The following is a 16,589-nucleotide window of genomic DNA, read 5'->3' on the forward strand; positions in this document are numbered from 1 at the left end:
AATATACAGCTAAAATTATAATAGCCTTTGCTCAATAAATGGTGGAGTGTGGAGAAAGAAAATGTGATGAAAAAGGAAACATAAGATGAAGGTCATGTTATGGATAAAACTTCATGCTACAACAAAAGTTACTTCTTTGTTTTATGCTTTTAGGCTGATGTTCATACATTCAGAAGTTTTCAGAAAAAAAGAAAAATCACAATTATGGAAAAGTAAATAATTTAGTCTGTAATTTTCTGATACATTTGAGATGAAGCTCATGTTCTTGGCAGATATACAACCAATAAATATCAGGAAATAACTTAGATGATTAAAGTATATTAATCTATTGTGCTTCAATTTGTGGAAGCCTGAACTTGATGATCTTCTTGAGCTGCTAAAATGTAACTACATTTATTCATATTCATTGAAAAAAAATGGTGAAGCACCAAGTCAAGCACACAGTACCAGTGGTCTGATTTGGACCTAACCTGGTAGTGATGGGTGTTCTGTTGATTCAGCAAATAGGTTATAAGTAGTGTCATGGATTTAGGAAAAGAGTTGCAGTCAGTTGATGGAGCATTTCACAATCAATTCAAACAGGAAGTGAAGGTCATTAGATACAGAGGATTCCTCTGAGAGGACAGCACACTCTTTGAAAAGGTACAAAGCCCACAAATTTGGTTCTACTTATGTAACAATGTCTTGAGGTTGCCCACACTCATTGGATCAACCAAAATTATGTTGAAGAGAGCAGGTGGTCCCAAACTTTTCCATACCATGGCCCAATGAACAGTAGCTTCTGTGCATGGACCCCTTTTGTAAACCCACAAACAATGCTATAAAATATGGAAAGAAACACTGACTGTTACAATGTTTTTTTTCTCATTTTTATTCACTATTCAAATAATTGTTACATTTGTTGAGCATAAGTACTGCCTCATGTCTTCTGATTTTAATTGATTGTGAGTTTACAGGATTTTTTGCAGGAGTGTCCTCCACAGCAGGGTGCTGGTCGGGTCCTTCTGTCATCACCCCCAGGTCCCTTGCCCTCCTTAATATGGGCCCGGTGTCTTAACAACAGAGGCACTAAGAATCCTCAGTTTTAGACTGAGGGCAGCCAGACTAACTTATTTTGCTAAATTATTATTTTTAGATAAATACTGTTGTTGAGGGGCACAAGCAGGACTCCTGACACACGGATAAAAAAATATGAGAAAAAAAAGAACCTCAAAAAAGGGTACTTGGGGCATCAGGTTAAAAGGGGCAGCAGCTCAAGGCCCTTCCATCGCCCCGTCCTCTGAACATGCCTGATATCTTTAAAAAGCCGTCTTTCAGGCCACATAAGGTCACTTCACAAAAAATGAAAATAACAATAATGATACATTTTACAAGGAAAAAAAATCCAATTTAAAAACAGGAAATAAGAGAGTGTTTATTAATCCAAGTAGAAATGCTTGTTTGACCAACAGAGGGTTCAGCCGGGATTTAAAGACAATGTGTCAGAGAGTCCTTTGCGGGGAAATGGGAATATGGAATTCCAAATAGAGGAATCGTGTTGAACCAGGCTGACTTGCCACTACATTTATTAGGCACTTTTGTGCATATAAGTTGCACATTTACAGAATGGAGATGCTTTCTATTCGTGAAGGCGCATTCACAAAGCTGGCATACCTCAACCTGTCAGCAGCTCCACCTACACCAGCACTATTGATGTACAGCTCCTTCTTTAAAAAAGTAAAAGTATGAAGAAACATTGGGTTTGATGCTCCTTGAGTAAAATAACACTGAATGAAGTCAGATTGTATTTAGGTGAGTTTCGGCGCTTTGTCAACAAAAAACGTTTGTGTGGCTGCCGCACATTTTCATGGCAGGTAAGAAATTTGTGTATATTTACACAAACTTTCATGCCACGTTCATTTTTATGCTTGTGCGTAAAATATGGCACCACACATTTTTTGTGCATATGCACGCTTCATACATGTGACCCCAGGAAACTTCAACATTATATAGAACATAAAACGTAGTTTTCAAGTTTTATGATATCCATGTAAATACAGACTGTGGGAGAACCACAGTGCTGGTTCTGTTGGACCTCAGTGAAGCTTTCGACACTGTTGACTATGACATTTTACTGAATCGACTGGAGAGTTGGGTCGGACTCTCCGGTCCAGTGCTCAGCTGGTTTGAATCTTACATAAAGAACAGGGATTTCTTTGTTTCAATTGGAAACGTCTCATCATAGAGGTCAAAGGTCACATGTGGGGTACCCCAAGGTTCAATCCTAAGACCCCTTCTTTTCAATATGTATATGCTCCCACTGGCTCAGGTTATAACAGGGAATAAGATCAGCTACCATAACTATGCAGATGATACCCAGCTCTACATCACGATGTCACCAGGTGACTCTGAACCCATCCAATCACTGAATAGATGCTTAGAACAGATAAATGTGTGGATGTGCCAAAACTTTCTCCAGCTGAACAGAAACAAAACTGAAGTTATTATCTTTGGACCTAAAGAGGAGCGAACTAGAGTCAATGCACAGCTTCAGTTATTACAACTGAAAACCAGCGATCAGCCCAAAACCTGGGAGTAGTGATGGACTCTGACCTGAACCTTCAGAGCCACATTAAGACAGTCGCAAAGTCGGCCTTCTATCACCTGAAGAACATCTCCAGGATTAGAGGACTGATGTCTCAGCGTGATCTAGAGAAACTCATCCATGCGTTTATCTTCAGCTGCATTGATTACTGCAACAGCGTCTTCACAGGTCTGACTAATAAATCAATCCTCCAGCTGCAGCTGATCCAGAAGCTGCTGCTGATGTTCTCACTAAAACCAGGAAGATGGAGCACATAGCACCAGTTTTAAAGTCCCTACACTGACTCACTGTAGCTCAGAGAATAGACTTTAAAATACTGTTAGTTTATAAATCACTGAACGGTTTAGCACCACAATACATTAAAGATCTGTTATTGCTGTACCAACCATCTAGACCCCTCAGATCTTCTGGTTCTGGTCTGCTCTGCATCCCCAGAACCAGAACCAAACGAGGAGAAGCAGCATTCAGTTTCTATGCACCACAAATTTGGAACAAACTTCCAGAAAACTGTAAAACAGCTGAAACACTGGGTGCCTTTAAATCTCAACTTAAAACCCACCTGTTTAGAGTTGCTTATGGCTAAATTAGGGTTAGAGTGTGGGTTTTGATGTCTTTGATGTTTTTAATGTTTTTATCTTTACTTTTTATCTATTTATGTAAAAGTGGAGAGTGACTGAGGGTCATTGTGTGCACAGAAAATCCCTGTAAATTCTAGACTCTAACAGGTAAAAATAGTGCACAAAAATCCGTGTAGGACGGCGAAGTCCTAGCGCAAAAAATCGTGTGATAGGTGGACGGAGCCTGGTGCTGCAAGGTTGGAGACCTTGTCCTCTTAGGCGAAGGGGCCTGGATAATACCCGTGTTAAACGGACGGCGGAGTCCGGCGACGACAGGCGACGACAGGCGCTTAAATTCCGTAACAAAAGTATGTTTTTATCTGTTTTTTGTTTTTTTTTACATATTTTTCTTTTTTTTCTTTTTCCAAAATCTCTTTCTCTTTCTTACTGTTTATTCAATGTCACATGCTGTTTTTATTTTGTTTTTTAATTATGTAAAGCACCTTGAAATGCCTTGCTGCTGAAATGTGCTATACAAATAAAATTTGATTGGTTGATTGATTGATAAAATGTAGTTTTCAAGTTTTACATATTGCTTTGCTTTTACTGCACTATTCTCTGAGTATCTATTAAACAATGCATTTAGGATATAAACGTAATGAAGCAAAAATCAATAAAAGCCTTCTACAGACAAAATGGCAGTCTACTTAAACATCAGATAACCTAAATTAAAGCCTGGCAACTGATTGTCAGGATTAATTTACTCAGCCAGTGACGCCACATGACACCTTGAATTGGTGCTTTTGGAGGTTTGCCCACTAGAGGAGCCCCCTGTCACACATGCTTTAAAGCAGTCATGCTGTGAAAGTGACATGAGAAGGGTGACATGAGGAGGGAAAATTTGTTGTTGAGGAGGGGCGAAAACAACACCCCTCCTCAGCATAAATGTTTCTCTTTCTGATACAGACATGATAAGACATAAAAGAAAGACTCCATTAATTGTCACCTGTGAAAACAAGATAATGTTAGAAAAGCTCTATTTTCATGTTGCTCCATGTCTACCTCCCCGTCCCATTACTTTACCCTTACTTTAATGTTAATGTTTTCCCCCTTGGGTTTAAATCCCTTTATGTCTTGGTAGCTGGGGATACAAGACATCAGTTTTTTTGTGCCAGATTTTACCACCTATTAGTATTCATGATGATTTATATTTATAGGAGGTAACAGGGCGGTCCACACGATGCCAATAGCTGCACTCTATTTCACCCAAATTGAAATGTGCAAAGGAAAAGTGTGCAGCCACATGCGTATGCACAATATTATACATCTGAACTTTTTTGTACACTGCACTTTTCAAAATTTGTCTCACCAACTTCTAGTGTGAAAGCTGCAAAATTCAGGCTGGGACCGAAGTTGTGGGCTGGGGAGGTTGGTTGTGTTGGTGTAATGATGTATTAGGATCTGTTGACATTTAGATCTTCCAGTTGTGAGACGGGTTGGGGGATTTGACACCGGTGGGGAGGGTGGGATGCTCTGGGAGCGAGTGGGGCACTCATGATGTCTCTCACAAGATGTGGCCCTGGGCGGTTGTCCATATCAGAAACTGCCACTGCAAGGCAGTTTTGGTTTGACCTTTGAGGCCAACATAAGAACTGCTGGACAAACGGCCATACAACTGGCCATGTACAAGTCTGGTGTTGAATGTTCACAATGGAAATGTCACCATGAGTCTGAAATGACAAAATCTATCACTTGTTACTCCTCTTCCATATGGTCCTATTACAGCACAGCAATCACAGTATGTCCCAGACAGACAATATTTATTTTTAGGGCATTCATGTAACATTTGTATTTTAAAAAAATATAAATCTAAAGGCTCCTCTGTGAGTGTTACTATTTTTTCAAGTGCTTGAGGTGCTCAACAGGCTGTGCCGTCCTTGACAGAGAGAGTCATCTCACCTGTTATAAAAACAGCCACTGAGATATTGGCTGAAAGATATCACTTATGTCTAAACTGAAAACAAAGCTAGGTAAAGTAATTTTATTTATATATCACATTTTCAGCAACAAGGCAATTCAAAGCGCTTTACATGAATTAAAAGGAAATGCATACAAAATAACAAACCAAAGGAAAGAAAAAGAACCAAAACGACTAATCTAAATCCTTTTCTGGTGTAAAGTGAGTAGTTAGTTTATAAAAAGTAGTAATATAAAAGTAATTAAGTAGTGACTGTTCCTGTTAAGTATTTCTGGATTCTAAGTTCGTAGTTATTCTAATTCTAATTCCATTTCTGGGCTGTATAATATTGATCTAAATAGTGCGTACTCCACAATTTCTATTACTAATAAACTAAAATAATCCTTTTCTGGGTTAAATAGGGAGTACTCCACCGTTTCTAACAAAATCAAACAAAAAAGAGGTAAGGACACATTAGGGCAAATGGCAACATTCAGACAAAACAAAGGGCAAAACAAAGACATGAGTGAAGGCAGTGACGTCAAAGGGCCATGAAACTAGGTTGCTGAGGCTCCTGGCAAAGTCCGATAGAGGTGTTGTTATCGAGGCATTAGCTCCACAGCTCTATGGATACAGGAGGGGGTGAGGTGGGAAGGAGCGTTATGTTCAGATATCTTCAAGGAGATTAGAAATATGCAGCCTTTCCAAGGCAACATGGGGAAAGCTAATTCAGATTCAGAATGTCTGCGGCGGCAGCGTGTCGGTTGGTCTGTGTTACCCAGAAAGCAGTTGGGTATAATATCGCAACACCAACACCGTGAGTCAAACAATGACTTGGGCAGCCTACTATATAAAGTACTCGGGGACTTTTCCTTTATTGTTACACATCCACATTTGTACAATATGGCATAAGTCATAACCTGTAATTGTTTTACTGCGACTGTCAGTAAAACTCCAATTTGCGTCTCTGTCCAAGTAAGTCAGGTATCCGCAAGCTGAAATTCTGTCATGAATAAATCCAGGGTGAATCCCGCTGGATGTGTCCCTGCAAAAAATATAGAAAAAGGCAGGACAAAAACAGAGCAAGAGGAAATAAGTGTCCGCCTTCCCCGAGAGCAAGAGGACATGGGACATGACAAAATGTGGCTTATTTTCCATAAGATGTCTTATTTCCATACACTTGAGGACTGTCATCTGATAAAACTTAGACTCTTTTTTTTATAAGTCAGGGTATGGAAATTCAACACTTTCCAAAATAAAGCCCTACAGAAAAAAAATGTAAGTAGCAAAGCACCAAATATTATGAACAAAATGATCTGCAAAAGTAGCACTAAAGATATTGAAAGCTTTGGTACTGTTCTTGTTTATTAGGAAAAAGAAAAACAGATCCTGAAATAAATTATGAAAATAGGTAAGCATGTCTCATTCAAGTAAATCCAAACATACTATGAGTCTGAAGGTGTATGATCAAACTCTGAAATATGATTGGATGCTCGGATGAACGTGGCTTCTCTACAGTGTGGCACGTACGTAAATGCCACAAGTCAATTTGGAATAAACGCGGTGAAATGAGAACGGAAGTGAGGTCAAAATAAAAGCCCACATCGCATTTAAAAGAAAAATACATCTCATTGGAGAACTGTAATGCAAGTCTTTACAAGTAACTAGTGTTGTTCTCTTGTGTATGCGTGAAGAATATGTAGTGTCATGCCCGAAAGAGATGATTTAGGATAGAGAAACTTTACTTTGAAATACATCACCAGAACATTAAACGCTTTATGCTAGTGTGAGTTCTCCAGAGGCTAACGTGTAACTTAAGTTCATGGAAGCATGTACAGGAAGGCTGACAGTAGAAACTGAAACCGGGACTGTTTGTGTTGTGAGTCGGAGTTACAGCCCATCCGCTGGAAGCTGCTGGTTGGTTCTCTGGTCAGGTAAGAGCAGCCATATCTAATACTGCGCCGAGCTCCGCAAAGAAACCAGGTCATTTAGATGGATATTCTGTATCAGCAACGCTTCTTCCACCTGCCACACAATAGTACAATATTTTACAGTTTGAATTAAAGCAGCCTAGAGTTCGGCTTATGCTATGAACATGTAAGAATAATTTAGCGTTTATTTGCCAAAAACAAACAAACAAACAAACAAAACAACAACAACTGTTACAGTGCAGAGTGCGGAAATAATAAAAAAGATGAAGTCTATAAGTGAGTCCAAGGAAACACCTGAGTCAAGAGGCGCATTCCTTACCAATCAGCCGGGCGATAATCCGGGAAGAAGCATGACGAAGCGGAGCGGGAGGAGTTTACTTCCCTGAGGAAACTATTGTTTTCCCCAAAGATAACTTTTTGAGATAAATAATCTGTCCTTTTCTTCATTAATAAAATTTTACTCCATATAATTTAATCAATAGTCTGTGATCTCGCATATTCAACAGATCTGCGGATGTTGTTTGTTGTTTAGGTTCATGTCTTTACCTTTCCACATAAACACTATTATGTTTATACCAGTCACATGTTATAAAAACGGCCACCAAGGTATTGGGTGAAAGATAAATCAACACACTCAACTCCTTCAGACTAGCAGCAGCATTTTTTTTTTTTTGCTGGCTTATTAATCTATTTAAATAGTTTACGGTTAGATTTAGTTCAAAAACAGTCACTGGTATGGCACAATGATTGACTGAGAAGTATCAGCACATCAATGAAATATCAGTGAATTTAATTAATAATAACTCATTAAATATTAAACAGATTTTCACATTTTTTGCTGGAAACTGTATTCAAACAGCTATCATAGTTACATGAACAAGGACATTTTTTAAAAAGTATTTTTGAATCGGATTGATACATGGTTGAGCAGATTAATAATATATAAAAAATATTTCTATGCGTCTTTTTATTTAAAGATGTAAAGATGTATCTAAAATAAAATGATATTTTATTTTAGAAATAAAATAAAATATCAGAAGTAAACATGGAGGCTAACGGTGGAGCTTAGCTTGCATATTTGAAGTTGTTGTCCATATTAACAACTTAATCCTCATTATAGTCCGTGATACTTGTTTTTCTTCCCACTTGCGCGTATCAGGACGCAGAATTTGTTGAGTATCGGTGACATACAGTTCGGTTGAAAGCGGCCTGGACGTTAGGTCGCATTTGAATTGGATACATATCGGAAATGGGTCGCATTCGAAAATAATCCGACCTGTGCTGTTCAGACTGTCATGAAAAGATCAGATCCAGGTTGCATTACCTATAAAAATAAAAATTGGAATCGGGTCACTTTAGGCTGCAGTGTGAACGCACTCTTAAGTTTATTCTACTTGGCGTCGCTCTTGTTCTACATTTTATAGAAGTCTTTAGCCAGCTAGCAAACGTCTCGACGCGTGACGTCATTACCGCTTCTACTTTTTAAAATTATCATCATCATCATATAGAACAAACATGGTTTCGGCATCAGATGTATACAAATCTGAAGAACCTGAGGAAGCCGACCCAGGCTGCTTCCATAAATACAGAAGAAGTGAAAGAGCAAAGCAAAACAAACAAAAACAAAAAAACAAAAACAAACAGAAAAAAAAGCCATTAGGGGTTTTCCAACAGTTTCAGATTGTTTATCATATACAATTCTGCATCTTGATGTTTTTCCATGAATTTTAGAGATAAGAGGTGGCAGAGTTCCTTGTGAAAAGTGGGGAAAGATGGTTTGGCTTTAAGAAAACGACATTTGTGAATGAAAAACTTGCCCATAATAATTATTACATTTAGTAGCCTTTCAAATTTCTTTTCATTACCGCTTCTACATGTCACAACAGCGCGGCGGATGACGAGCAGCCCGGTAGCAGTCGTCTTTCTCTGCATTTGATCGTGAGATTTGTTAATGGTAGAAAGTACTGGAATGGCGACTGCAAAAAAAGGCAACTGGTACCGAACTGTTCCATCATCCGCCACATTATTGTTACAAGCGTAGTGTGGATGAAGTCAGTGTAGCTTAGCCTAGCACCGAATGTCAGCCATGACGAGGAACTTCCTTCAGAGGTTCGCTCACCCTGTGGGCCGCACTAATGTTATACTTTCATATCACGGTGGGGGCCACGAGACATCGTCCTGCGGGCTGCGAGAATGAGACCTCTGATCTAAATCAATGTTAGGGAATGATAAAAACTTAACATTTACGAAATCTGCTTTACTAATTCAATGGTCACAAACTAAGACCAGCATCTTTGCAATCATTATGAAGCTCCAGGCCCTTTTCTCTAATCATGTTTTTTATTGCCAGGGCATCACTATGGCATCATGGATATTTCATATGTATGTGATGGTGCTGTTTACCTTCATCAGCTGCAGCCAAAGCAAGAGGGACAAAGTCCTCTACTGTTCCGGTAAGAAGCAATAACGCAATGCTCCCCTCCCCCACTACTTTCTGTGAGATCTAACATGTTGGCAATTAAATCCTGCATCAGGTATTGGCATCAAAGAGGTAGGAGGTTATGACTGAGTGTGTGACTGACTAAAGTTTTGTGTAAACAACACAATTTCCAACAATACAGTAAGTTATTTTCCAAGAATCAAACTCTGGATTATCAGTAATTTGAAGAAAAACTTTTTAAAAACAGCCTTGAGGGAAGGTTGCATTGAATTATTAAGGAGTATACAACAGCTTCCTATAGTCAAGATTAGAGACAGCAATTAGGCCTAAAGGAAGAAGCTGGAGATTATGCTCCAGCAGAAGATTGAAAGAGATGTGTGGTCATAGGTTTCAAGCATAAGTGTCCAATATCCCCAAACAGATCGCCCACCAGCCTTTTCTGTCACACCTGAAATATTTCATCTACCTTTGTCACAGATGCTCCTTCGGCTTTGTCACATTATTTAACAAAATCATGCGATGCTGGTGCTCCCATTTTCTCCCCGTCCCACTTTTCTGTCTCCAGAGGTCAGAGGAAGAGGCAGCTCAGGGAACAGGAACAAAGCCACAGTACAGTTCCACATTATGTCAGCCAGTCCAAAAGGCCTGTACAAAACAGCTATGTGGGATTCTAAATCACATCTTCCATCTTTTCTCACCCCGGAAAAGTTTCAATCACTGTGGAAGACTTGTTACTAGGGCTGTTGTAAAAGAATATTTTAGTAATCGAGTACTCTATAGAATATTTTTACGATTATCCGAGGAATCTCTCGCGCTCTCTTTATCTCTCGCTCTCATTCTCTCTGTCTCTCTCATTCTTACCGTTCACTCCAAAACTGTGATGACGTGATTCTGATGCCACAAAAGCTGTTGTAGTCCAACCATCACATGCAAACTTTAACAATCTTTGTAAATACTTCAGTGTTCACTTGAACTGGAGATCCAACAGTGAAGCTGTCTTACAAAATGTGACAAAGCAGGCTGTAGTTCTTGAGGAAGTTTAGATCTTTTGGTGTTTGTAGAAAGATGTAGATCAGGGGTCTGCAACTCCACATCTTGGGGACTGGTGTCCTGCAAATTTAGATGCGTCTCTGATACAAAACATCTCAATCAAATAATCCGTATATTAGCAGGGCTAATACTGATGTGGTGATTCAGCCACTTGATTTAGGTGTGTTGGGCCAAAGACACATCTAAAAGATGCAGGATACCTGCATTACTATTGTATATAGATCTTCTACAACAGTGATGCCCAGTCTTAAAAAACGGTTGTCCTTCCTGTAACTTTTAGATCAAGGCTGCCCAAGTCCAGTCCTTGAATTGCTTTCTTTGATTGATGTGCATTGGGATGCATCTAAAAGTTCCAGAAAGGTAACTCTCAAGGACTGCACTTGGGCAGCTCTGTTTCCAGGTGTGATTCTCCAACACACCTGGATCAAATGGCAGATTCTCTCACCAGCAGTCTTTTATAATTAATAAAATCATGACCTAGCTCTACATAAAATATTCTTAGAAATTTAAAACAAGATATTGGTCCGAATAAGAGAGATTATTTTTTTCATGTTAATTACCATTAGTTCAAACTGTAATTCTGTCTTCCTGTTTTTTTTCTTTGTTTTTCCCCCCCAGCTTGTAAGGCGATTGTGGATGAGCTGAACTACTCAATCAGTCAGGTGGACCCAAAGATGACCATTAATGTAGGGAGCTTTAGACTCAACCCTGATGGGACCATGACAGACAAAAAGGTAGAGCATTAGTTGAATACTGTACATTTAAACCTCTTTGTTGTAACTGGAATCTGACTTTTCATACACATTTAACACATTTCACTGCTCTCAAGGCTTTGCTGAAGGTCCTGACCATAACTGGACATGAGGCTAAAATTATATTTTATCCTGCAGTTGATGTTCTTGAGAGCTTCTAAACGTGTCAGTGTTTAGGATCCTGAAGTATTGAGATCAAGACTGCTATTTATACACAGAATTTCAAAAGGCAAAATATTTCTGAAAGTACATTTTATTTGGGTGGTTGAGAACTCAAGAAATCCATCCATCCATCCATCCATCCATCCATCCTATTTTCTTCAGCTTATCCGGGGTCGGGCCGCGGGGGCAGGAGCTTCAGAAGGGAGGCCCTGACTTCCCTCTCCCCAGCCATTTCTTCCAGCTCCTCCGGGGCAACCCCAAGGCGTTACCAGGCCAGCCGAGAGACATAGTCCCTCCAGCATGTCCTGGGTCTTCCCCGAGGCCTCCTCCCAGTGGGACGTGCCCGGAACACCTCACCAGGGAGGCGTCCCAGGAGGCATCCTGACCAGATGCTCGAGCCACCTCAACTGGCTCCTCTCGACGTGAAGGAGCAGCAGCTCTACTCTGAGTCCCTCCCGGATGACTAAGCTTCTCACCCTATCTCTAAGGGAGAGCCCAGCCACCCTGCGGAGGAAACCCATTTCGGCCGCTTGTATCCGTGATCTCGTTCTTTCGATCATTTCAATCTGGACAGACTCAGACGAGAACAAGAAACAATTAAAAGATTTAATGACAGCAATGAATAACAGTTCTTTGGCGCTCGGGCCCCGGCAGCTGATTTGAGCTGAGATTTGATGTGAACTCGATGAACATCCCGATAACTGATTAGGGATGCTCTCCCCCGGGGCCCGACACTGGTGGTGGTGGTCAGGAAGGGTTCCATCCTGGAGAACCGAAGGATGAGGGTGGAGATGGGGAGGTGGTGGGTTGAACGCAGCTGGGAAGCGTCTGACGGTTTGGGTGTGGATCCTCTTATGAAGAGCCTGATTGCTGATTGAACGTGCAGGGTGAGGTCCAGGCTGAGGACGGGGATGAGCATGACGTCAATGGGTGAACGGAGGGGGCGGAGTCTTCCAGCTTGAACCTCTGCTAAAGCTCCATTTCAATCTGGACAGACTCAGACGAGAACAAGAAACAATTAAAAGATTTAATGACAGCAATGAATAACAGTTCTTTGGCGCTCGGGCCCCGGCAGCTGATTTGAGCTGAGATTTGATGTGAACTCGATGAACATCCCGATAACTGATTAGGGATGCTCTCCCCCCAAAAAGGGGCCGAGGCCGGGGCCGAGGCCCGAGGAAAGGTGGGACCTAAAACTCGTGTGCTGACTTGAGAATGCAGGGAGAAAAGTACAATACGGTTGTAGACTAACGGATTGCAGAAGACCAGAAGGAGAGAAGCTGGCAGGAGTAATCCAATTTGATAGAGGGGTTTTCATGAGATCATGATGCACAGCTGAAGAATGAAGGCCTGCTCAGAGAAGGGGCCGAAATAATACGAGGCGTGAGAGTGAAGATAGTTGAAGGTGTGGAGCCAGGCTGGGGATAGGATCAGCTAGATGACATCACCTGGAGAATTATGGGGGATAGGTGCCCACTGTAAGGGAGCCAACACTGAAAAGTATGAGGGAAAAGAAAACCAACTGAGACATGGGCCAACATTGAGAGAAAGGCTGGGACATGGGCCAGCAGCAGGGGCAGAGAACGCTGGGACATGGGCCAGCAGCAGGGGCAGAGAACGCTGGGACATGGGCCAGCCGCAAGGGCAGAGAACGCTGGGACATGGGCCAGCAGCAGGGACAGGAGACGCTGGGACATGGGCCAGCAGCAGGGACAGGAGACGCTGGGACATGGGCCAGCAGCAGGGACAGGAGACGCTGGGACATGGGCCAGCAGCAGGGGCAGGAGACGCTGGGACATGGGCCAGCAGCAGGGGCAGGAGAACGCTGGGACATGGGCCAGCAGCAGGGGCAGAGAACGCTGGGACATGGGCCAGCAGCAGGGGCAGAGAACGCTGGGACATGGGCCAGCAGCAGGGGCAGAGGACGCTGGGACATGGGCCAGCAGCAGGGGCAGGAGACGCTGGGACATGGGCCAGCAGCAGGGACAGGAGACGCTGGGACATGGGCCAGCAGCAGGGACAGGAGACGCTGGGACGTGGGCCAGCAGCAGGGGCAGGAGACGCTGGGACGTGGGCCAGCAGCAGGGGCAGGAGACGCTGGGACGTGGGCCAGCAGCAGGGACAGGAGACGCTGGGACGTGGGCCAGCAGCAGGGACAGGAGACGCTGGGACATGGGCCAGCAGCAGGGGCAGGAGACGCTGGGACATGGGCCAGCAGCAGGGGCAGGAGACGCTGGGACATGGGCCAGCAGCAGGGGCAGGAGAACGCTGGGACATGGGCCAGCAGCAGGGGCAGAGAACGCTGGGACATGGGCCAGCAGCAGGGGCAGAGAACGCTGGGACATGGGCCAGCAGCAGGGGCAGAGGACGCTGGGACATGGGCCAGCAGCAGGGGCAGGAGACGCTGGGACATGGGCCAGCAGCAGGGACAGGAGACGCTGGGACATGGGCCAGCAGCAGGGACAGGAGACGCTGGGACGTGGGCCAGCAGCAGGGGCAGGAGACGCTGGGACGTGGGCCAGCAGCAGGGGCAGGAGACGCTGGGACGTGGGCCAGCAGCAGGGACAGGAGACGCTGGGACGTGGGCCAGCAGCAGGGACAGGAGACGCTGGGACATGGGCCAGCAGCAGGGGCAGGAGACGCTGGGACATGGGCCAGCAGCAGGGGCAGGAGACGCTGGGACGTGGGCCAGCAGCAGGGACAGAAGACGCTGGGACGTGGGCCAGCAGCAGGGACAGAGGAAAAGCCAAAAAACAGAAAAAGAGTTAGCAATGGAGAGAGAAGGAAAAGTCAAGAGGGGAAGTAATCAGTGAGATGATAAAGAGACTCAAGACTTAGAATGCGGTAGAAGGAGTGTGCTTGTGATGCGACATGTAGGTGGGAGCATGGAGGCGTGAGAAGGAAAATGGTACAAATCACTGGATAAGAATGCTTGCTTAGGCAAGAAAAGACCAACCACCACCAGCGAAATGTGCAGTGCTCACCTAGGCACTGAGGGAGCCCTCGCTAATAAATTACAGAGCGAGACCTGAGATTAAACATGAAATGAGCGATGCCGTCTAACGGCTGAACTGAACTGGGCAGAGGTGGAGACAGCTCATCAACAACAGTCAAAATGATCATGGGTGAAAAACAGATAAGATTAAAGTCGGTTGATGACATGAAACGGACTGGTGAAGGTTCAGCTATATAGTAACCCACGACTGATGAGAGCGACAATTAGGGATTGCTTGCGGAGTTAGCCCCTCAGGAAACGGGTTATGGCTGTGGAACAATTTCGTAAAAAGCTGGAAACTCGAGCTGCTGAAATGAAGGTGAAGCTGAACCAACTACATAGGAGATCCCCCCCCCAAAAAAAAGGGCCATGCCCGACGGACTGAATTTAAAATGAAAAATAGAAAGAAAATACTATCTAAACTCATCAAAAAGCTTTGACGTGTAGAGATGTGCCACTCGAATGAACTTCACGGACCTGGCAATGGGGTTGGGAGTTTAGACTAGAATGGCTGAGAGCTTTAGGATACCTGCAAGAGCTGGTTGCCGTAGTGACAGACCCACAAGAATGACTGGTAAGAGTCTAAAGGCTATTGGCCCAGAAGTGAGACTGGAAAGAGCACATTTGAGTATGGGAGCGGGGTAAGTGAGAGAACCGACTACATAGCCTGAAAGAGGCAGGATGGCCTGGGAAATAATCTGCCGATTCTGGGAGATCTTGAGATAAAACTGAGAAGCGACCCATGGGACTTGAACAGGACACATCAGAATATGGAACAGCTTGGTTGATAGCGGCGAAGCAAGTAGACCAGGAATATCCAGAGTTCAGCAAAGAAAAACCTAAAACTTGAGCTACGAAAAGGATCACCTGCTGGAATAGCGACTGCCAGACCATTTAAATCCTCTGGATTGTTCTGAACTGAGCTACCGGAATGAAATATGAATCATCAACCACTATACATTGCGCATGTGGAAAATGCCTATAAATCGAATGCTTTAAAAAAAAACACCACGTCTTGCATCGAGACTAAACCAGTTCTATTTAAGGTTGCTTTGATAAGTAGTGAATGGACACGAGCAAAAATTTTTTTTTTTTTTTTTTTTTTTTTTTTTTTTAGAAAATGATTGGACAATGCCCTCGTCAACAAGAATTTAAGGCTGATTAATAATTAGCAGAAGCGCTGGACAGACTCAACCGAACTGAAGAGGAATTATTAGTTGACTTCATGTTACGTTAGCAAGCCACGCTACTACACGTATTGCATCACAACAGGGTAAAAGTCCACAATTAGGTGAATGACAATTTATGCCTCATGCCGCAGTATGAGAAGGCCAGCCGAGACGCGAACCCCTGCTCCAGACAAGATTAGCTGATTGAATTGACTGTTTAGGTCATGATAAGGAGTAAATTTAAAATATGCCAATCTTAAAAACTTGCCATGTCTTTATTGGAAAGCCTAATTATAGTTCTCAGATTAATAACTTATTCTGTCCTGTTAACCTTTATGTTACCTGTAGATAAAGTAGATTGTTTGCAGAGATCTTTTGAACTGCTCTTTGTGTGGGAAATCATCAGGAGAAGTTCCAGCTTTCACACTGATCTGTGAAAAGCCTTGAAACAGCAGGAGTCCAGGCCAGTAGAGGAGAAGCTCTGCTTCCACTTGTTTAGATAAAGGTGACAGTTTGAGCTTGATCACTCGGTCGGTTAAATTACGCAAAGTATTGGCGTTATACTAGCGGCTCCTACGCCGTTGGCGACTGGTGTGAACGTCTCCGGGCTTAAGTTGCGTTTGAAATAGATGATATGTTAACAGCGCATAAAAACTGTTTTAATTGCAGAACAAGGTTGCAGAGAACGCGATAAGGGAGATGGAGGAAACTCCGGTACCAAATCGATGCAGGAATATAAAAGAGTTGGCCATGTAGGTAAAATACGGGGCTTGCAGAACAGCTGGGACACAACTGAAGTGTCCGCCCGTGCTGCCGGGCCTGGGTAGCATAAATTATAATACAGCTCAAACAACAAAGAATACTGCGCTGACTAGCGACGAATAACTAATGTGAAGCAGATAGATAACTGCGGTGACCAAACGACCAGTTAAAGATGGGCTGCACTGCTCGCAGTTGAGTGCACATGCATCTGCTATTCATACGATAGACAT

The 16,589-nt window shown here is 43.1% G+C and overlaps 1 protein-coding gene across 1 annotated transcript in view; it reads left to right on the forward strand.

The window, feature by feature from the left end:
- The first annotated feature begins 6,882 nt into the window (after positions 1 to 6,882).
- The window catches only part of cnpy1 (canopy FGF signaling regulator 1), a 52,908-nt gene continuing 43,201 nt past the window's right edge, over positions 6,883 to 16,589 (forward strand). Inside the window, exons 1-3 of the mRNA XM_088014577.1 lie at positions 6,883 to 7,032; positions 9,380 to 9,482; positions 11,138 to 11,253. Of these exons, the coding sequence (XP_087870703.1) occupies positions 9,389 to 9,482; positions 11,138 to 11,253 (210 nt within the window). The 5' untranslated portion in view covers positions 6,883 to 7,032; positions 9,380 to 9,388. The remainder of the gene's footprint in view (positions 7,033 to 9,379; positions 9,483 to 11,137; positions 11,254 to 16,589) is intronic.

The sequence above is a fragment of the Poecilia mexicana genome, unplaced genomic scaffold (assembly GCF_051168715.1).
Source record: "Poecilia mexicana isolate PSO_F unplaced genomic scaffold, ASM5116871v1 scaffold_17, whole genome shotgun sequence".
In the NCBI taxonomy this organism is placed as follows: domain Eukaryota; kingdom Metazoa; phylum Chordata; class Actinopteri; order Cyprinodontiformes; family Poeciliidae; genus Poecilia; species Poecilia mexicana.